This window comes from Gasterosteus aculeatus, chromosome 11 (assembly GCF_964276395.1).
Source record: "Gasterosteus aculeatus chromosome 11, fGasAcu3.hap1.1, whole genome shotgun sequence".
NCBI classification, from domain to species: domain Eukaryota; kingdom Metazoa; phylum Chordata; class Actinopteri; order Perciformes; family Gasterosteidae; genus Gasterosteus; species Gasterosteus aculeatus.
In genome coordinates, this window is record NC_135699.1 from 1,514,764 (window position 1) to 1,535,902 (window position 21,139).

Genomic DNA, 21,139 nt, shown 5'->3' on the forward strand with positions numbered 1-21,139 from the left:
TTGAACCTGAAATGAGTTTGATACCCCTGCTCTACAACATCAGGAAAATACATCCCCTTCTCACTCGGAAGGCGGTGCAGGTACTGGTTCAGCTTCTTGTCATCTCCCGCCTGGACTACTGTAACTCTCTCCTAGTAGGTCTCCCTGCTACCGCCATTCCACCTCTGCAGCTCATCCAGAATGCAGAAGCTCGACTGGTTTAACCTTCATAAATTCTCCCACACTATTCCACTCCTCCGCTCTCTTCACTGGCTACCAGCGGCTGCCCGCATCCAGTTCAAAACATTGGTACTCACATACCATGCTGTGAATGGATCAGGTGCAGTCTACATGTCTATAGGACATGGTCAAACACGACATCCCAACCCGCACTCTCCGCTCTGTATCTGCCAAACTGCCTGTCCCTCTCTCACTGAGAGCAAAACACTCGACCAGATCACGACTCTGTCCTGGCTCCGAAATGCTCTCTGATGACATCAGGACCGCAAAGAGTCTTTAAATCTTCCGCTGCAAACTAAAGACACATCTCTTCAGACTATACCTTGACTAAAAAAACACGAAACAACTTGTAGCACTCTAATTGTACTTAATACTCTAATTGATCATCCGCCTCCGTCCTGAAAAGATTAAATCCTTGTCGGCCGCACTGCATGCGGGCTTATAGAAAGAATACAGTAGATCAGATGTGTCCTCCAAATCGGCTCCAGGAGGGCTGCGTCCCTTGACCGCGTTCGGAGGAGCCGACGGATTGGGACAGGCGACTTGCAGCGGAAGTGACGTATGCGGTCGACGAATGCGTCCTTAAGAATACAGCCTAGCGACTTTGAGACACAGCCACTATAGCTGTGGCTTTACCACGCTAGCCTCCAGGTGACGTCAGTTATCCCAGACGGTCCAGGCTTGTCAGGCAGTTGTCAAACTGGGCCTTCCCGCGAGCCGTAGCGCGAACATTAGACCCAGCCCACCAGAGACTCGGATGCTAGAGTGCACGCCGCACAACAATATCTTTATGATATATCCCCCCTCTAACAATAACCAGCTCGGATAAGATGCCTTTGCCTCTGCAAGTGTTTAACTTCCAGGTAAGTCTTGACTATTGCTGGTTTTGTCATTTCTTAAAAGCCAATATTTGTAGAAACTGAACTTGATGTAACGTTATCTTCATCACACTGGCCTAACCTTAGCTAATGTTAGCAGTTAGCTTGCTAGTTTAAGCTAACGTACATACATTTATCTTCGGATCGGTTAATACTTAAAGATTACAAATTAAGAAAACCCAAGAGCCAGACCACCATGTGTTTGGTATGTTCCAGATTGCGTATGAATTATCTAAGAATTAACATTTAAAGATTTGGCATTTGGCATTTGTTGTCAAAGGTAACGTAAAGTTACTGCCATTTCCTAACGTACCGTGCAAAGTGAAGACAATCCCAAGCAAAAGAAACAATCACCGTTAATGCTAAATGCCGATGGAGGGATTCCACTTTAAATGCTCGCACGTTTGTACGTGGAACAGTTTAAATCGGAGTTTGTTTAATTCGTGCAGGCTAACAACTAACTTAGCCGAGGGCCTCCATTTATCGAACGTTAACGTTACCAACGATACAAGCAGTTGTAACGATAACAGTTCACTGGCAACATAACACAAGGCCGAGGAGTCCTCCGTGTAGCAGTTTGTGCTATTACGACACCTTCAGTCCAATTCTCCACCGAAACCAAACGGATCATAGTCAAGGGAACAGCTTGTTTGTCACTGTATCATAAACTGGCCCTGCAAGGCAACTTCTTGTTATTAGCATGTTGTCCCATTATCGTTGACGTTAGCTCTAAACTGTAGCTAGCATGAGGCTCAAGAAGATCTTAACGTTAGCTCAGCCCGCCAACCACGGCCAAATAAACGGTTCTACTCTTATATTCGCAATAAAAGTCCAAGTAGCCGGTGCTATCATGATATTGGTGACAAAAGTCACCATCAAATGTAGACCGTGCTTTGTAATAGTTACTGTAAAATATGATATTAAGTTGTACTGAATAACAAAATATGTTTGGCCTACATGAAATGTTTTGGTGTTTTTTAAATCTGGGCGACTTATTATTTCATGAGTCGCAATGTAACGTTAAGTTGATATTCGTTAAATGGGCCTATTACTTTTATTGCCATTCTTTCTTACTTGTGATTTTTTGTTGTTGTTGTTGTGTACTTTGCCATCTATGTCATTCTAATCTCTGCTAAAATGTAAAAACTGTAGAACTGACTGAAGCGCTTTCTGAAGTACCAGTGATGTCTGAAGCTTCGGACGCCATCAGTCTCGTGGTATTCTTCCTTTAACACAAGCTTCGACACTATGTATTGAAACAGTGCACTTCACCTGAGTGAAAGAAGCTTCGGTATCATGCCCATGCCTAATAAACCTTATACATGTAGCATAGAGTACTAACTATACAACTTTTGCAACATCTTAAGTCTAGCGTTTGTTCCACATCAGCCTGGTAGCATGTTAAAAAGCTAACAAAGCGAATGATAACACAACGATTGTTGCATCTGTGGCGATGCCAAACTACCACTGCTGACTCCTGTGTGCTCATTTTGCCTTGCTTGTTGTCACCATGTATTCCCTTTAGAACCAGGCTTAAAATCTACAATCAACCAATTTAGCTTGTTTAAATCATGAAGAAGGAGGCCTTGCAGGTTATGATATCCATTGGGACTTGGTAGTCAGTTGCACAGTACCGACAGGCATAAAGGCAGTAGGGCCGGGTGGGAAAAGTGGTCGGTGGCAGCTTCCTTTGTCCGGATGGCAGGTTCCGGTGGTCGGTGGCAGGTTCCCTTTTCGGAGCGGCAGGTTGCATTGGTCCGTGGTTGGTTCTTCCAGTGGTCGGTGGAAGGATCCTTTTTCAGTAGAGACATGGACACGCGTCCGCCGCCTCATGCAAATGACATGTTAACGAGTATCTTCACGACCACGCGTTCGCCGTAAATCATTGTTTCTAACTTTATTGAGAATCAGGCACAACACAGCGACCTGCAAGTAGCGCAGCGTCTTAAATAATAAAGTGATGTGTGTCTTAATGCGATGCTTTAGAAATGAACACAGAGTGATTCTGTATTTGTTCATGAAGTCTGAAAAGGGTCATTTGGGCAACGTTTTGATAACCGACCGCAGCGAGCGGAGAGAGAGCACCAGCGGACTGACAGCAGCCTCTCTGCACCCCGGCCAAACCGTTCGCCCGACCACTAGAAATGGGTTGTTTAGCATGCGCGGTCGATACATATGTCCCTTTATTGTTTTAGCGTTGCCATGCCTCTTTGATTATTGCCATGTTTCCATCATCCGATTGCCAGTTCGCCAGATCCGTCGCCACCGTCCTATGAAGCGATCGGCAGGTCGCATGAACCGTCGCCACCTTCCTATATAATATAATATAATATAATATTATAGGAAGGTGGCGACAGTTATATACACACACACACACATTTTTTTTTAATTAGGGATGTCACGATACCAAAACTATGACTTCGGTACAATATCTGCCATAAATATTATGATACCCAATACTTACAATGAGATACCAAAAATACGATATGATTCTACAAATACGATATTGGTATATTTATCCATAATAATAAATAAAACATCTGACGTTCCCTTTTTTACCAGCTTGTTTTTGCCTAGCTATTTCAACACTTAACTAAAGGCATTAATATTAGTGTTAGCAAGATACTATTGAGAAATGTATATTTTTATCTACCATGCAACATTAGTAAGGATACCCCCAGGGCGCCTTCCTAGGGAGGTTTTCCAGGCACGGCCACCTGGAAAGTAGGGCTGTCAAAATTGCTCAAAATTTCGCTTTAAACCCCCCCCCCCCCACATATTTCAATATATTCGAATATCTGGTTGCGTATTAGGCACGTAAAGAACCAGACAAATTATTACGAGACATAACTACTTGGATAGGTAATTTATTTAAACATATTTAACAACATAAAAATAAGTAAATGGACTAGACCACAGATCGATCGCTCTCTGCGCATGGCGGTTTAAATGAACGACAACAATAAACAAATGCTGAGTGCTAATCTAGAGTTTTGTGCAAGCAATTGAAGTTTGCGATTCTTGTCTCAAATATGGCAGTCTTCAGTCAGTGATTGAAACAAATATTAGCATTAATTTACAGTACAGACATTGAACGCTCCGAGCGAGCTGTGCTGTGGTGAACATGGAACGTTTCCTTATTTTATTCATGCCATGTACCGTCAGGCGCCCTCCTGCAAAGCAGACAGTCACGCTGCTGCTGCCGCTGTTGATTTTAATTATTTATTTTACGTTTGAATAGTTGTTTTTAACAACTATTTGAATATATATATTCCAATTTAGAATATTCGTTGACAGCCCTACTGGAAAGGGGCTCCGGGATGAACCAGAAGTAGGTGGAGATATCACATCCCCATACTGGCCTGGGAAAGCCTTGGGATCCACCGGTCAGAGCTGGTAGTTTACTGCTGGAACAGTAACAGAACGGCACAACCCGACTCCACCTAAGCTGTTGACAATGAGATAAGCGATGAATTCATCATATCGCGCTATATCTGATTGTGTAGATAATTCTAAGTACAATCAATTGTGACGTCTCCATTCGCAGATCTCCCGTCGCAGCGTAAACCAGCTCTTGAAGCGGTTTGTTATTGCCACTTGTTTGTTACAGAAAAACACATCTCATTGCTTCACCTTGTGAACATTGATTTAACATCGACTGATCATAATCTCGGTGTAGACCGTTCACTGTGCTTGTGTTTTTATGCTTTTTCAAGATGTCTGACTTTTTCTTTTCACCCAAGATCAAAAGCGGTGCTTTCGTGTGGTTCTTTGTGGAGAACTCAGTTTTACAGATCTGCCAATTAATTCAAGTCAACAAAATGGGGTGATGGTTTACTAAGAATTCCTTTTGGTTGAAAACTGCCCCAATCTGGAAAACTGAAACTAGCCTTCATGAAACATCGATTTTAGACTTCTAGTATTTTTTTTTTAAATTAATTTCGACTAGTATGTGGATCATGGCTTACCCTGTGATTTCTGCTAACCTCTGTGTCTGCTGCCTTTCTTTCAGGGGTCTGTAGAGCCCATGCAAATCGACGCGGACCCCCAGGAAGACCAACAGAACGCTCCGGATACCAATTACATAGTGGAGAACCCAACGCTGGTATTGATCTGACAGATATGTGTGTGTGGGTGTGTGTGTGTACACGTGCGTGCATACATAGATTTATACATGGTCCATATATCTATATATGCTCCGTTGTTCCTCGGCAGTGGTTCTGTATTGGAGATACAAAGTTAATGTTCCTCATTGAGACTGCAATGACCACTGGTGAAATGTTTGATTGAATGAAATCAATCAGAGCAGCTGAGCTTCGTCAAACACGTTCCATTCAAAATGGGGAAGAAGCGATGTTGTAACGTTATAAAAACTACAGGCTCATCTTCGTCATCTACGAAACTACATGTAATCCGTCCAAAGACAAAGGCTGTCAGCAGCAGCAGGAGAAGCTAGTGGTGGCCATGTGCAGCATTGGTGTACAAGTACGTTAACATACCTCTCCCCTGCTCTTCTCTCTGTGCAGGACCTGGAGCAGTATGCCACCAGCTACAGTGGATTAATGCGCATTGAGAGGCTTCAGTTCATCGCTGAGCATTGCCCTCAGCTCCGAGTGGAAGCCCTGAAGATGGCCCTCACCTTTGTCCAGAGGACCTTCAACGTTGACACTTACGAAGAGATCCACCGCAAACTCACAGAGGCCTCACGGTATTCTTATAAATTAATCCTGTGGCATAAGACCACTGCTTTTGAGATTCTAAAAGTAAAAAACGAGGGGGGTAGTAGTCTGTTCGCTGGTTCTCTTTCCCCTGGTGCGAGTGCATATGCAGGGGCGCCCCCCTGATTTAATGCGAGGGGACACACTGTCAGCCATGCAAAAGCTAATTAGCAATACGGCAAACATGGCAGGTAAAGCAGGACTTGTTTGCCTAGCAGCTGATGGTGCCTGTATTGATCCTCGTACTGATTTACCTAAATGATACCCAGCCTTAGTCTCCCCTCTTAGGCCATTTCTTAACCTTACAGAAGTTGCACAGATAGTGCTACTCCTCCAGGATGGCACAACTACGCGATGGGATGTTGTCTCCCAGCACAATCTCTAGAACATGGAGGAGATTCCAGGAGATGTGCGGTCACTCTAGGAGAGCTGGACAGGGCCAGAAGTCCTCAAGCCATCCACAGGACTGATATCTGCTGCTTTGTGCGGGGTGAGCGCTGCCCGGGTCCTGCAGAATGACCTCCAGCAGGCCACTGGTGTGAATGCCTCTACCCAAACAATCAGCAGTGGACTTCATGCGGGTTAGGCTTCATGGCGCAACGTCCTGTAGTGTGCCCTGGGCTCACTGCCCGGCACCGCGGAACTCCATTTGCTATAGAACACCAGAATTGGCACCCACTGGCACTCTGTGCCCTTCACAGAGGCACCTGGAGGATGAAGGAATGAATACAATTGATTGGACCTCACAATCACCTGACCTAAACCCAATAGAACACCTCTGGGAGCCACAGCGCCAGGTTGTTCCTCAGACTTTACAGGAGCTCAGTGATGCCCGTAGACAGATCTGAGAGGACATCCCACAAAACACCATCCGTCTTGTAATTAGCTGCATGCCGCTATTTTGTCAAGCAGTCATACAAGCACATGGGGGGCCACGCAAGATATTGGGAAGCATTTTGAGTTGCTGAAATTGAATTTAGGTAGAATGGACCAGCCTGTCACAACGTTTTTTAACTTTTAGATTTTTCGGTGTTAAAAGATGTGGCAGCCTTTCGTTCCTAAGACATTACACTGTCCATACCAGTATAGATATCCCACATAAACTTTCACATTGATATCTGATCGGAGCGATGTTTGTTTATATTTTCACATATAAGCGTAGACTGCCTTGAACACGTGCCATCGCTCAGCTCTCTGAAATCTGATAGGAAAAAGTTCCCTGTATCTTTTGTAATAATATATCTATTGTTGTTATTTTGGTAAGGGAAGTGCAGGGTGTGCCAGACACGGTACCTGAGGGCGGTGTCGTTCCTCCGCCCCTGGATTCGGCCTGGGCCGAGTCCACCAGGAAAAAGGCTCTGCTCAAACTGGAGAAACTGGACACTGATCTCAAGAATTACAAGGGAAACTCCATTAAAGAGAGCATCAGGTGAGGACGGCACACACCATTATTGGAATCAATGTTGCAATCTTACTGATCACAACCCTGAAATCTCTTATTTTTGACCTGTGACTCCACTGCATAAGTGAAGAATACTTAAATGACTTTTGTTGTATGAATTGAACGTGTTGTTTTTTACGTTGTTCAATCGGTACATATGACATTAATTAATGAATTGTCCTCCTCTATAGAGGGATTCTTCATCTGCCGTTTTCCCTCAAGTTTTTTCCTTTTTTTCTCCCAGTTGAAGGGATTTTTCCTGTGCCGATGGGACTTTTGGTACGGGGGATTTCACATGTGTACTGACTGTAAAGCCCTCTGATACAAATTTCAGATTTTGGGCTATACAAAGTCAAATCAATTCAATTGAAATTAAGTGAAATTTTGAAATAAGCCATGGAGGAACAACCGTAGAACATTGGTAGCATCTAACCAAATTTAACCTTTGGAAAATGTTGTTTTAACATTAATACAAAGTAGATATTAAAGGAATAATTATGACCTATTTAAAGCCCTAAGCAGCTTATAATATCAGGAACATTTATTACCAAAATATGTAAGACAAACAAAATTTGACTTGGCGGTTGGTGCATAACATCAGACAGTAAGACAATGGACAGACTGATAAGACAACATAGTGCAAGAGGAATTTAAATAAAAAGTTTAAAAAACAAAGTGCACCAGTGAACAGAAAGTGACAAGTGTATTTGGCATGTCCTCAGGGAGGTGTTGAAGATGTCTGTGAACACTGGAGACAGCTGATCAGCACAATGCTTCAGGGTGTGGGGGGAGACAGAGTTCGGACCGGCTGCTTTACAAGAGTTTTGTCTCTGGGCTGTCCTTGCCTTTCTTTTCACAGGATTCTCGAATCTCTGAATCTCTGCTTTTTATTACATTACAGGTCATTTAGCTCAGTGGTCCCCAACCACCGGGCCGTTTGGTACCGGGCCGCAACACAGCTTATATATATATTTTTTTCTTTCTGAAAAATGTTTTATTTTGAAAATTGACCGGATTTTCTCCTAATTATGTGCGCTCGTCCCTCTGACAGATTCCCCACGTGTCACCAGCCGTTTTTCTTCACGTTTACAATTGTCCTCTTACCGTGCACGGCAGTTTCTCCCACCAGCGAACACAGAGCGCGACTACTACAACACCCCCCCCCCCCCCCCCCCCCCGTCGGACCTTCTCGACTGGTCAGCGAAATATTGTCTGACATGAAAACGGTCCGTGAGGTAAAAAAGGTTGGGGACCACTGATTTGGCTGACGCTTCTATCCAAAGCGACACATTACATTTTTAACCCATGACATTTTTTACATTTTTGCCTGGAGAGCAATTAGGGGTTCCCAGCGCACCCTCTCTACCCCTGCGCCACATCGCCCCTGTGTGCTTTCAGCTCCCATACCATTTTTAGCATTTTGCCAAAGCTCAGCCATCTGACAGCTGTGGTATTCTTTGTCGCCATGTTCAGTCTCCTGCTCCTCCAAAAGTGAAGTCCCTGTCAATGACCGCAGTGCTGCCAGCTCCCTTCGTAATGTTGACGTCCTTTACCACGTTACTCGGCCACGTCACAGACATCGCAGCTCTCTTCCAAAGCCTCGATCCTTCTCGTCACGGTTCGCCTGGATAGCGGGACTTGTTCAAATGCTACTTTGTTTTTTCAGGGCATATTAGTGCTGCAGAGCCCACCAGGCACTCTTTGACAAACTCCCCCTCCGAGAATGGCTTACTGTTTTAGCGATTATTTTTGTGATTCGGCCGGATGTGGCCTGCGGTCCGTACAATTCCCACCCTCCTCCAGCGCCTAACTGGTCCACTTCTTGGATTCCCTCACCACATGTTTACAGAGCTGTAGTTTCTGCCGGTATGCAGTAATCAGATGGACCATGACGTGGTCAGAGTGTCCCAGCGCAGCACGAGGGACTGCGTGATAAGCCCTGCTTGCTGTGGTGTAACAGTGATCCAGCGTGTTCTCCTCTCTGCTGGGGCATTTAATAATCAGTTTGTATCTACGAAGTTGGCTGAGATTTAATTTGTTAAATTCCCCGTGGACAATAACCAAGGAGTCTGGGTTGGGCCGCTTCACTCCACACGGTGTATCCGCTATCCATCCTGCGCGTTGCCCGGCGGCGCCATGTAAACACCGACCAGGATGAATGAAGCAAACTCACAGGGGGAGTAAAAGGGTTCACAGTTAATGATCAAAGATTCCAGATCAGGAGAACAGTGTTGTAGGATCACTGTTACGTCTTTGCACCAGCTGATGTTGTAGAAGAAGCGGATTCCTCCACCCCCGATCACTTCAATCAGTAAAGCTGTATTTATGTATATACATCTATTTCTAGTTGTTAATGCTCCTCACTGGTGTTGCTGGGTAGGATTCCGATGAGACCAGATGAATCATCATGCAGGTACACCAGAAACTCCTGCAGCTCGGACTCCACATGTGTGGATCCGGGTCTGTCCACCGGGGACATCCACCAACTCTCTTTTTCCATCTTCCCAGGAGAGGTCACGATGACTTGGGGGATCACTACCTGGACTGTGGAGACCTCAGTAATGCCCTCAAGTGCTACTCGCGAGCCAGAGACTACTGCACCAGTGCTAAGCATGTCATTAACATGTGTCTGAATGTCATCAAGGTACAGTACCATGTCGCAACCATTTTAACAGCTAGTGTGGGGACTTACTGATGCTTTGTTTTGCTATCGTATGCTTATGTACAATGCATCTGGAAATTATTCACAGCGCTTCACTTTTTCCACATCTTGTTTTGTTTCAGCCTTATTCCAAAATGGATGAGATTCTACTACTGAGTACTTTCTGGATGCCCTGTATTTACACTTTGTCTCATAGCAGGAAAGAAGCGTTTCCAACTGTTTGACTGGGCACACAATGTATCTGAAGGAGTAAACTCTTGTGTTCCCACAGGTTAGTGTTTACCTCCAGAACTGGTCCCATGTACTGAGCTACGTCAACAAAGCCGAATCGACGCCAGAGATAGCAGAGGTGAGCAGGGGTCACAGTGTCTCCCCTGAAGGAGAAATACATTGCTTACTAAGATGACAATGCCTTTCAGATGACCATGATTATGACGTTGGTGTTTGTTTCTGCTTGTTTAGCAAAGAGGAGAGCGAGATAGCCAAAACCAAGCTGTCCTTACCAAGTTAAAGTGTGCTGCAGGTAAGAATGCTGTGTTATGGTTATGAATTTGGAAGAGCAGCTGAGAAGAAGCGCCAAGTATGTGTTTACAGATGTTCTGAGAGCAGCCGTGATTTTCTTTGTTGGTGTTTCAGGTCTGGCAGAGTTGGCCTCTCGAAAATATAAACCAGCCGCCAAGTGCTTCCTGCAGGCTTCTTTTGACCACTGTGACTGCCCAGAGGTGAGCAAAGTTACTACAAATTGACCGCACGTTCCAAAGTTCAACTGAAGCTAATATGACACTTGGGAAATGGGCATTCTTTGGCTCCATGACTTCTATCTAGCCGATGAGACATTATGGCTTTTAGATGGGACGCTTTCATTTTTAGAATTATTCAGAACCAAAGACAAATCATAAAAATAAAAGATCAAATGTACACACACCAGCTGATGGCAACTTATTCATCCAACCTATTTATCAAAAATAAATACAATAATATAAGTGTGTGTTTTCCCTTTTAGCTCCTGTCGCCCAGTAATGTAGCCGTCTATGGAGGCTTATGTGCATTGGCCACATTTGATAGACAGGAGCTCCAGCGTAACGTCATCTCCAGCAGGTAGGAGCAGTTTAGTAAACGAGGACTGAAACATATCTTCAGGAATAGTAAGCAATGCTATTACACTTTTTTTTCCTGTCCTCAGCTCCTTTAAGTTATTTCTAGAGTTGGAACCTCAAATCCGTGACATTATCTTCAAGTTCTACGAGTCCAAGTATGCATCTTGTCTGAAGCTGCTTGATGAAATGAAGGTTGGTAGTTATTGTAGACTAACTGATTAGGATGGTGCTCAGGTTCTGGGAGTACGTGGCACACAAACACATTAGATGATTTGGAGTTTGTCTGTCCGGTGTGTCCTCTAGGACAACCTCCTGTTGGACATGTACCTGGCCCCACACGTCAAGACACTGTACAGCCAGATCAGGAACAGAGCCCTCATTCAGGTCAGACATGCACTTTGTGCGTTTATACTCTTTAAGCATTAAAGGCATGATGTTTGTCTTCTGGAATACCTAGTTTCTTGTTGTTCTTTGCACAAACCTCTCTGCTCAGGTTCATGCGGTCCGTGCCATGCCGGTACCACATTTTTTTTTGGAAAAATATTTTGTTTTGAAACATTCTCTCCCAATTATGGCACGTTTCCACCGAGCGGTACAGGTCGGGTCGGTACTGGTCGGGTCTGTTAACCATGATTTGGCGAGCATTTCCACAGTACCCTTACTTGGTAGGCGTGGTACATGACGGAAAGTAGATTGACGTCATTCGATCGTGCGAAAACTGAAAGCTAACCGCAAACAACAATGGAGGACGTACAGCCGATCCTGTTCCTGCTTTTCCATATGTGGCTGTTTGTCACAAGGAGACGACAATCTTTGTTTGAGCAAAGGCTACATGCTGCAAGTGTGTTACGTGTGTTGTCTTTCCCCTTGCGGCACGCACAAATGACGACACTCTTTCAACCAATCAACGCTCTGCAGTGAGTCTAGCTCTGCCCTTTAGTACCAGACAACTGTGCCAGGTACCCCAACGGAAGGGTACCCAAAAAGTGGTACGGTTCGGATTTTTGGTACCATTCTCAACTTTTGGCAGTGGAGACACAAATAAAAGGGACCCGACCCGCACCGCTCGGTGGAAACGCGCCATTACATGCTCTTGTCCTCCTTGACACATTTTAAGATGCTTGTCTCAGTCACGTGATAATTACCGCAAAACTTAAACCCACAAGCTGTTAAAAATTTGCAATAATCAAACATCTTTGGAAAGTGAAAAAGGCCCCTTGAGGAGACCGAAGAAGAGCTTCAAATACCGGTCCGAAATATTGTCTTAACATGAAACCGATAAAAAAAAAAAGTTGGGACCACTGCTCGAGTAGTTTGCGCACTATGGACCAGCCGCCACTGATGTCTACGTGTATTTGTTCAGTATTTCAGCCCCTACGTGTCAGCAGACATGATGAAGATGGCCCAGGCCTTTAACACCACAGTAGCGGCTCTGGAAGACGAGCTCACTCAGCTCATACTGGAGGGTCTTATCAACGCTCGCATAGACTCCCACAGCAAGGTGAAGCACACACACACAAGAAAATTAAGTCCAAGTGTGTAATGTGTGATTTGGAGCTAACGACGGACATGTTGACAGATTCTGTACGCGAGGGATGTGGACCAGAGGAGCACCACGTTTGAGAAGTCGCTCCACATGGGCAAAGAGTTCCAGAGACGAGCCAAAGCCATGATCCTTCGAGCTGCTGTGCTGCGCAATCAGATCCACGTCAAGGTAGGAAAGAGGAGTTGTACGGTTGTCAAGCTAAACAGAAGCTAAATTAGTCCAAGCGTAACTCCAGTTAAAGCAGTACGCTGGTGTGCCTGCCTTTATTTGGACATGAGGACATGGACTTTAGACATTGCTTTTCTTGTTGCAAGGATTAATTAACATTAACGCTAACCTCATCACATGAACTTTACAGAAGTGCTATTTTCAAGGCTGTGGGTCTTTCCCACAGGTTCTGATTTGTGAGAAGCGCTTATACCAGAATACACAGAATCCGAGAATTGACGGTTATTTTGAATGGAAACAATAACTCCCTCCTGTCATGTCTTCTCAGTCTCCACCCAGGGAAGGCAGCCAGGGGGAGCTGACACCAGCCAACAGCCAGACCAGGATGAGCACCAACATGTGAAGATCGGCATGCTTGCTCTGCTAACAGCAGCGCCAGACTGGAGGAGAATGGTCTCCATGTCCTTCATCCAAACCAACCGCCGAGCACCCCCTCACTTCCTGTTTATTTGCTGAAAAAATAAACCAATATAAAGACCATTAGTTGAAATGGAGGACATTCTGTTAGTCTGATGTTTGTTTGGATGAAAGCTCAGTACTTCAGCTGCATGTTACTGGTAGGAGATGCACTTCGCTCTACTTACACAAGATGGAGGCCTTGTTAACACAAATCCCATTTTAAAATAAAAATACCTACCCGACATACTGGTTGTTTTTACGCACTGGCTCTGTTTTACGGTAACAAACTGAGTCAGGAGGAATTAGGGAGGGTGGGGTAGTCCACTGTGTGCTGCAACTAAAAGGCCCCGTTTCGTGGTCCGCCTCTTATCCACTGGAGGGTTGAAAGGACGTTGTGTAGGATCTAGTGTCAGGCTGCTGATTGCTGTCAACAGAATCCCCCCGCTCCCTTTCCAAGGAACAACGGTGACTTTCAGGTAATGCAACACCATGAATGTCAGTGTCTGGAGACTTGTTTGGTTTGTCCTTTCTGGCTACTGTAGAAATATGGATGACTCTTATGATTAGGGCCACTTTCCTATGTAGATTTAAAGTGCTAAGCTAATAAAATCCTCAGTTTCAGGTACACAACATTTTTTTAAATTTCTGGTAATGGAGCCAAAGAAACAAACTGGCCCTCTTACGGTCTTCAAACCGGTGTTGTAGAATAGAACCCTGATGCTGGATCTGTGGTCGAAATCACCTATGCGTGAGTCACCAGAAGTCCTTGCAACGGAGGTGTAACAGTAGCCTACTGCAGACCTTGTTAGAGAGCACACATGAAAAACTCATACGTGTGTGTATACCAACTCACAAGCTGGGAAATATGACGATCCAGGTTATCCTTTGGTTATTGACTTAGTTCAGTTTGCTGTCCTGCTCTGAAAAGGTGAAACGAGCTCTCTGAAGACATCAGGACCTTCACATCTCCCGCCGCAAACTAAAGACACGCCTCTTCACTAACAAATTATAGCACTTAAATTGTACTTATAATGGCTCTTAGCTATAGCAAGTTGTAGATCGGCTTATTTGATGAAATTGCACTTTGTTGTTCTTTTGTGTCTGTATTCTCATGGTTGAAATGCACTTATTGTAAGTCGCTTTAGATAAAAGTAATGCCATGACAAGGAGGTTGAGTACTTGCAAAGCACTGTAGGCTAGACCTGATCTGTTAGCAACACGGCACTTGGGTAATTGTGTGGGGTTTGATGCCGGCAGCCACTGACCACTAGCGAACAGCAGTGAATTTTGGTTAAAGACCAGTCGAGCAATGATGCCAGACCAATACAAAGAAGTCCCAAATAGTTTAGGCTGAGACTAAAAGTTTAAACTCACAAATGCAGAAAAGTTGAAAGAAATCCCTGACGTATACAATTTGTCAGTTTAAACCTTCGGATTATCACTTTGAACGTGCAGTAGGTGAGGTTCAGTTCATAAAGTAACCAGGCCGACCTACCTCTGTTAGAGGTGAACCTTTGTTGCACAAAAAAAAAAAAGAACCTGATCCGCCTCAGCCAATAAAACATGAATCAACACGTCAAGACATTCACACACTGCCTCCCTTTCTCTGTCACATGCACATTCCAGAATACGTCTCCTCCATCTTGTACCTCTGCACATTTTGAGCAGGCTGGGCTCTACTTCTCAGAGCGGTAAAAAAAGAGCTCTGCAGACAGTACAAGGAAAAAAGGTGGGATTTTGAAAAATAAGCATGAAACACATTCAAACCCAAAATGCAAGTATGAAACTGAAGGTAAGTTTGATAGACCGCATGGAGCTCAAATTCACATAGTGTAAAAGGATACATATTTGCTATGGAAAGAAGCTTAAGGTCATTATACTGAATGTGCATCACTTCTGTGCCAGACTGTCTGCCACTCTCCCCAAATACATGTACACAAACTCATAGATGCAACACAGGACGCCGGTAGTTATGGAATATTTTAATTTCAACAGGAAAAAATATTCTGTCTCTGTGGGGTTGAAATGCATAAACAGAAAATACAGTGACACCTCACACTAAATCAAGCATTACAGAAGGGCCTAGTCCTGGTCTCTAGCCTCCGGCCCAAATCCTGACTCAACTGATGAGATGCTAAGGGGCTGAACGGCAGACAAGTGCCATACAATTGTTGGTGTGATACTTTCTAGATGTATTCTATGTAGTTGCCTCTCCCCTGGCAAGCAGGGAAGCAGGAAGAGGCCACTTAACAAGGTCACACCTCAAGGTTTGGTTTGTGAGGGTGGTGATTAGGATGTAGGCCCAACACCGACGTTACAAGTGCAAGGTAAAACTTAAGGGATGATATTTACTGGGCATATGGGCAGTGTAGTCTAATGGTTTTCTATCCTAGAACTCATTGGGCTCGCATCCCTAATGGCGTGATACTGAAGGCTAATTGGTTCTGTGTGACTGAGAATGTGGGAGAAACCAGTGGAGTGACTGGGTAGAATGGCAATGTGCCTGGCTCACTTCAGTAGGCGTGGTCGGCCACAAACAGAGACTCCTGAGCTGCTCCCTTCTCTCCAGAAGATTCAAACTTCCCGAGAGAGGCCTTGCTATTATTCTGTGGAGAAACACCAGGCAAAGAAGGATACCTTAAGACATGTGTTTGTAGCGGTCATCCCCTAAACTACAACTGTGTCTCTCTACGGTCTCCTTACCAGGGCTCTCTTGATGTACTCCTCCTGGCAGGCCTTGCCGTTCTCTTTCTTGCCTCCCCAGGCCTTCAGTGCAGAGGCCTGCAGGGCCCGGCCAAAAGAAAAGGTGAGGGCCCAAGGTCTGTGCAGGGCGCACTGGTTGATGGCATTCAGGTTGATGGTGGCCTCAGCCTCGCTCTGACCACCTGACAGGAAGGTCACACCTTGTGGGAGCAGAATGCACAGGCAAAAGGTCAGGTAGCAATCAGGTATACATGTAATAAGCATGTGTGCAGATAGCTACGATTTTACTGACCTGGCACTGCGGGGGGCACAGTGCGTCGCAGTGCAGTCACAGTTGCCATGGCGATCTCGTGAGGATTGTACTTTTTAGGGCAGGAGTGGCCGGCGGTCACCATGTTAGGTTTGAGCAGCGTTCCCTCCAGATAGACGTGGTGGTCAGACAGTGCTTTGTAGACAGCTGCCAACACCTGGCAGATTTCATAAATACAGGCAGGGACGTGTCAGGCAGGGAATGTGTCTTCAGAGACAAGCGCATGTAATTCAGATGGTCATTTTTCGGAGAAAAAAAAAGTTAAATGAGAAAAGCACACTGCCCCCACCGTGCTTTTCTCATTTCAGTGCCCTATTCTCATTAAACTTTTTTGCCATGGAGGCATCTGTGGGAGCAAATAGGGGTTTGGAGTCTTGCTCAGGGGCAATTCAACAAGAAACATGTAGCAGCCAGGCTTCAAACCGCCAACCCTGCGGTTACCAGTGCACCCGCTCTACTCCATGAGTCACGGTTGCCCATATATCAACAGTGTTAATTAATAAACTGTGCCTGACTATGATATAAATACAATAGTATTTCCCATCTAATACCATAATACGCTGACTTGACTCATCATTCTGGACTTATCTTGCTGCTGATCAGGGCGGACACCACTCGACTACTAATCTCCCGGTTACTGATAAACGATTGTCTTTTCCTTAACTGACTTGTCTCTGACTGAATTGTCTTTTTTATGCCATAGTTAATGCGGCTCTCCTTTTTTGAGAACACCCCAAATTCACGGTGATGGATTCTTATGAGAGGTAAGCCTACATGACTCTTATCTGTTACCCATCTGACCACCATCACTCACCTTCTCTGTCACATACTGGCAGCGCTGCAGGTCGTGGTCACCGTCCGGAAGAATCTCTGGCTCCACGATGGGCACGATCCCATGCTGGAGGAGGGCAGGGGGGTGGAGAGAACATTGCAACCACCGTCATGACAACAGAGACAATTGCACTTCCGCTCCTAGGTAGGACTTCTGTAACGGCTGCTTGTGATGCTTCGCCGTACTGCGTCTAACCGGCGTGTGTCCCGTTTGACTCGCTCACCATCTGGCAGATGCTGGCATAGCGGGCCAGCACGTTTGCGTTCTCCATGATGGCTAGCTGGGACGGGGTCGTGGGGGTGATCTTTAACACACATCGCCACTTGGCAAAGTCAGCGCCGTCCTTCTTGTACTCAGCACAGCGCTCGTACAGCCCATCCAGACCTGTCAGATACGTGGGAGCAGCAGAGATGCACTCTACAGTTTAGTTTTATCACTGAACAGCAGAAGGTCCTTTGTGTGGATTATATCACAAGTTAAACATCTTCCATAATCGTACTGTTCATTAGTATTGTCTGCTAACGTGGCAAATGGGATGTTGCCTGTAATATATAATATAGCATATAGAACAGGCCTCCATGACTTGGTCTCACTATGGCGGGTACAAGAATTACATTACAGGTCATTTACCTGACGCTTTTATCCAAAGCGACTTACAATAAGTGCATTCAACCATAGGGATACAAACTCACAAGAAACAAGAAAGTGCAATTTCATCAAGCATCAATCAAAGGTCAAATCTCTGCATCGATCTTTTCTTCAGGAATAATTTAAAAATATATACAATTCTATAATAAACTATTATGATCTACACACCTAAACAACTTTGACATTTGTGTAATGTTTGGAGAAAGAGAATCAGGGTCTGTTTAACTCTGTGTATAATATATATATATATATATATATATATATATATATATAACTATTATCATAATTATTCATATATTTTTAAACTCTGACATGAGGTTGATACAAATCTTGTAGCTTCACCTCACTTGCTCTGATGTTTTTCTTGCAGAATCTCAATATTAGGTATAAAGCTTCTGCGGGTTTCATCGTTCAAAAAGGCTTGCGTGTTTTGCAAAGCAATTCACCACCGGAACAACAGCTGGAGTAACGTTTTTTGTCGTAGATGACCTAGAGAGTGACGTCTTTCTGTGTGCAAGTCGTTGGTTTGTTTATTTATTTAGCAGAGACTTTATTGCCCCGTGCATCCACACTGTTGCTTTTCATTGCGGACACATTTGTCCCGTATTTTCCTCCACAACTTTGTGGACCCCGCGACCGGAAAACCGACATTTGCGGAGATCTCCCTCCATGAATCAGAGGCCATCCGTCTTATACAGGTTCATGCTCAGGTTTATATAAATTGCGAGTTCATTTTTAAAGTGGTTGTTTCTTGGTGATAGAAACCTGTGAGGCATCTCACATGCTGAAGCCCGTCAGTAAGTAACCTTTGTTCTTGTGACGCTCGTTTCGTTCCCTCTACCTTGAGTGGTGGTCTCTCCGTTGGTGCCAGCGAGGGGAACCACACCCTTGTCCACCTTGATGCCCACCACCATGCCCTTCTCTTTCACCAGCTGGGGGAAGAGCTTGCCATCGTCCGTCTTTTGATAGAGGGTCTCGTGGAAGAAGATAACACCGCCGATGCAGGGGCCGACGCGGTCGTCGGCAGTGAAGAGAAGCTGACGGTAAAGCCTCCTGTTCTCCTCTGTGTTCTCAGCGTTGATGCTCTGAAAGCGCTTGGCCACGCTGCCTGGAGGTGCATGGAGACAGAGCGGTGGATGGGTTTAAAAAACAGAATTTACCAGTCAGGGAGGCAATTGGTAAATGTTCAGTCGCCACGTCTGACGTGTAAACTGAACATTTAACTTATATATATATATATATATATACACACACATATATATATACACACATATACATACATACACACATATATATATATATACATATATACATACATATATACACACATACATACACATACACGGGATTTTCATAATACGTCCCCTTTAAGGAATGAAGCCAGCAGAGAAAGAACAGACACTAATGACACTGGAATCCGAGGGTCGAGCATATGTGTGTGTGTGTGTGTGTGTGTGTGTGTAGGGGTGTTGTTGATGGTGCCTAACAAAACAATACATCTCTTCTCTTTCTCCCTGAGATTTTCAGTTCCCTCTTAATATATATATAAAAAGGACATTGTGTAGGATTATATATAATACTGTATATATAATAATTTGTCTTGGTGCCAGTGTTGTGCTGCCGGTTTGCGCTTTGCGGGGTGATGGAGGTGGTCCGGTTTTGGACCAGCCCGGCACCCTGTCGGCACACCAACTTCGCACAATAATATCAGCTCTGCAGATGTAGCAGCCATATGAGGTGAGAGTTTCTTTGCAGAAAATATATTGTATGTACTTTCGTATTATTGGCAGTTAGGTATTTTAAAACGTTCATACAGTCTTCGTTTTGGAGTATTAAACCAGCAGGGGGTTCTATGTGATTACTGAGGCTTGGTGGGATGACATGTCGTACCTGTGGATTCATCAGCTGCCAGGATGCCTTTACCAGCAGCTACGATCCTCTGAGCGATGTCACTCAGCTCCTTCTTCTGCTCGGTGCTCAGGAAAGGATATGCATGCGTCATGGTGACTGGGATGGAGACCAGGAGAAAAGAGAGATTCAGAATGACTTACTTATTAAGACAAAATACGCCACTTGAATTCTATTGAAAAAAAGTTATTTATTCATTTACACAGAATATTTCTTTATTTTTGTCATCCTTAAAATATATTTGTTCTTTTGATGTACACTGGTTTATCCATGAATATACACTTTGTATAATGTACCCGCTTTATGTTTATTGATGTTGAAATAAAAGCAGAGCCTGAAATCATTGACATTCGGATAATCCTTCCGGTACAATAGAAATACAAAAAAGAACATGTCCTCCGTGAAAGGAAACTAACGTTGGCTCACAGTTAACTGAACACAGGGGACTGTTGATGGCTTTTAAACTTTGTTATCAATATCCTGCTGGTGTTAAATAACTTTTGTAAAGTATAGTGAAGTATTTATCCGGCAGTAAGCTTAAACGTAGCTTCTTGTGTCGCCACTTCCGCGTCCTTGCCGAGCCAGCTGAAGGAGTTTACTGGGAGTTCCCTCAAACAAATGGCTACCGGAAAACTCAAGGAAAAAACTGCATTGGTATTTACTGAACTCATAAACTCGACAACAGAGAATATTATCATAGCTGGCATCTCCAATGTATATGCTTGACATGCTTTGATTGAGAAAATAAAACTCACCAGGTTGTGGATTGTGCAGTGAAACGAACCAGCGGAGAGATGCAGGAAGCTGCTGTTGTAAAGGGCACAGATGGAGACAATGCACGGGGGGGGAGGGTGTTGGGGATTGTCCAATCAGAGCTCAACTTGTGACAGGAATGACGCAATGATTACGGTGATGCTGAAATACCAGGCGTGAGTTAACCCTCCTTTATGTCTTACAGGTCATCAATCAGTTCCCCGGCGGTTGATCGAACGTCTGATACACAGCTCAACGGACGTCTTCCAGAGACACACTTTGCTGAAGCTCGATATTCTGTTTCAGTTACCCACCTCCATGTGAGAGGATGGTCAAACCAAATTCATGTTTCAAATCACCTTGATAAAAACAATGGGGACCATTAAAAAATTACGTTTGATGGCCAGATGTTTTTGTATCTTTTCATGTGAGAGTTTCCGGCTGGCTGCAATGTGTGCAGTTACAACGCACACATTGTCAACAACAACTTCTGTGTAGAAGGAGCTGGACACTTCTACTCATTACTACCTTCCATCAAAAACGGGCATTTTCCATCTGATTTATTTCCCAAGCTAACACAAAAGACTTTAAACGAACAGACTTGGACCTCTGCCGGTGTGTTTTCATCTGCATTTGACTTTACAAGAAAGGGCCAGCTGCCTGTGAGACATAGCGCAGGCCCTAAAAACCCTCTCCCACGGATCTGAGGGTGTACGTGAGGAACCTCACATGCAAGATGATGCCTGACCAGAGTGTCATCACACTGAGGAATTCCTACTGCTGCAGAGCTAATATAA

At 44.6% G+C, this 21,139-nt stretch overlaps 2 protein-coding genes and 1 long non-coding RNA gene across 4 annotated transcripts; 2 read left to right on the top strand and 1 right to left on the bottom strand.

Moving 5' to 3' along the window:
* The first annotated feature begins 614 nt into the window (after positions 1–614).
* gps1 (G protein pathway suppressor 1) lies at positions 615–13,430 on the top strand. Of its 2 annotated transcripts, XM_040191722.2 has the most exons (15): positions 781–1,082; positions 2,250–2,314; positions 5,110–5,202; positions 5,624–5,805; positions 7,080–7,244; positions 9,765–9,900; positions 10,190–10,267; positions 10,381–10,441; positions 10,555–10,640; positions 10,922–11,016; positions 11,102–11,207; positions 11,319–11,399; positions 12,379–12,516; positions 12,595–12,729; positions 13,058–13,430. In XM_040191722.2, exons 2-15 carry the CDS (start codon positions 2,282–2,284, stop codon positions 13,130–13,132), a joined length of 1,464 nt encoding a protein of 487 aa, XP_040047656.1. In that variant the 5' UTR covers positions 781–1,082; positions 2,250–2,281; the 3' UTR covers positions 13,133–13,430. The 2 variants fall into 2 exon arrangements, with proteins under 2 accessions (XP_040047655.1, XP_040047656.1); XM_040191721.2 differs by lacking the exon at positions 2,250–2,314 and having other exon boundaries at positions 615–1,082.
* Positions 13,431–15,155: 1,725 nt separating this feature from the next.
* Positions 15,156–20,580, bottom strand: LOC120828253 (fructose-bisphosphate aldolase A). The gene is made up of 8 exons (XM_040191723.2): positions 20,345–20,580; positions 19,572–19,688; positions 18,523–18,789; positions 17,257–17,417; positions 17,016–17,099; positions 16,184–16,358; positions 15,892–16,091; positions 15,156–15,794 (listed from the first exon to the last, which is right to left on the bottom strand). The coding sequence occupies exons 2-8, from the start codon at positions 19,681–19,683 to the stop codon at positions 15,702–15,704; spliced, it is 1,092 nt and encodes a 363-aa protein (XP_040047657.1). The 5' UTR covers positions 19,684–19,688; positions 20,345–20,580; the 3' UTR covers positions 15,156–15,701.
* LOC120828254 (uncharacterized) lies at positions 20,126–20,748 on the top strand. The gene is made up of 2 exons (XR_005713499.2): positions 20,126–20,243; positions 20,548–20,748. It is a non-coding gene; the product is annotated as an uncharacterized LOC120828254 (long non-coding RNA).
* The last annotated feature ends 391 nt before the right edge of the window (positions 20,749–21,139 follow it).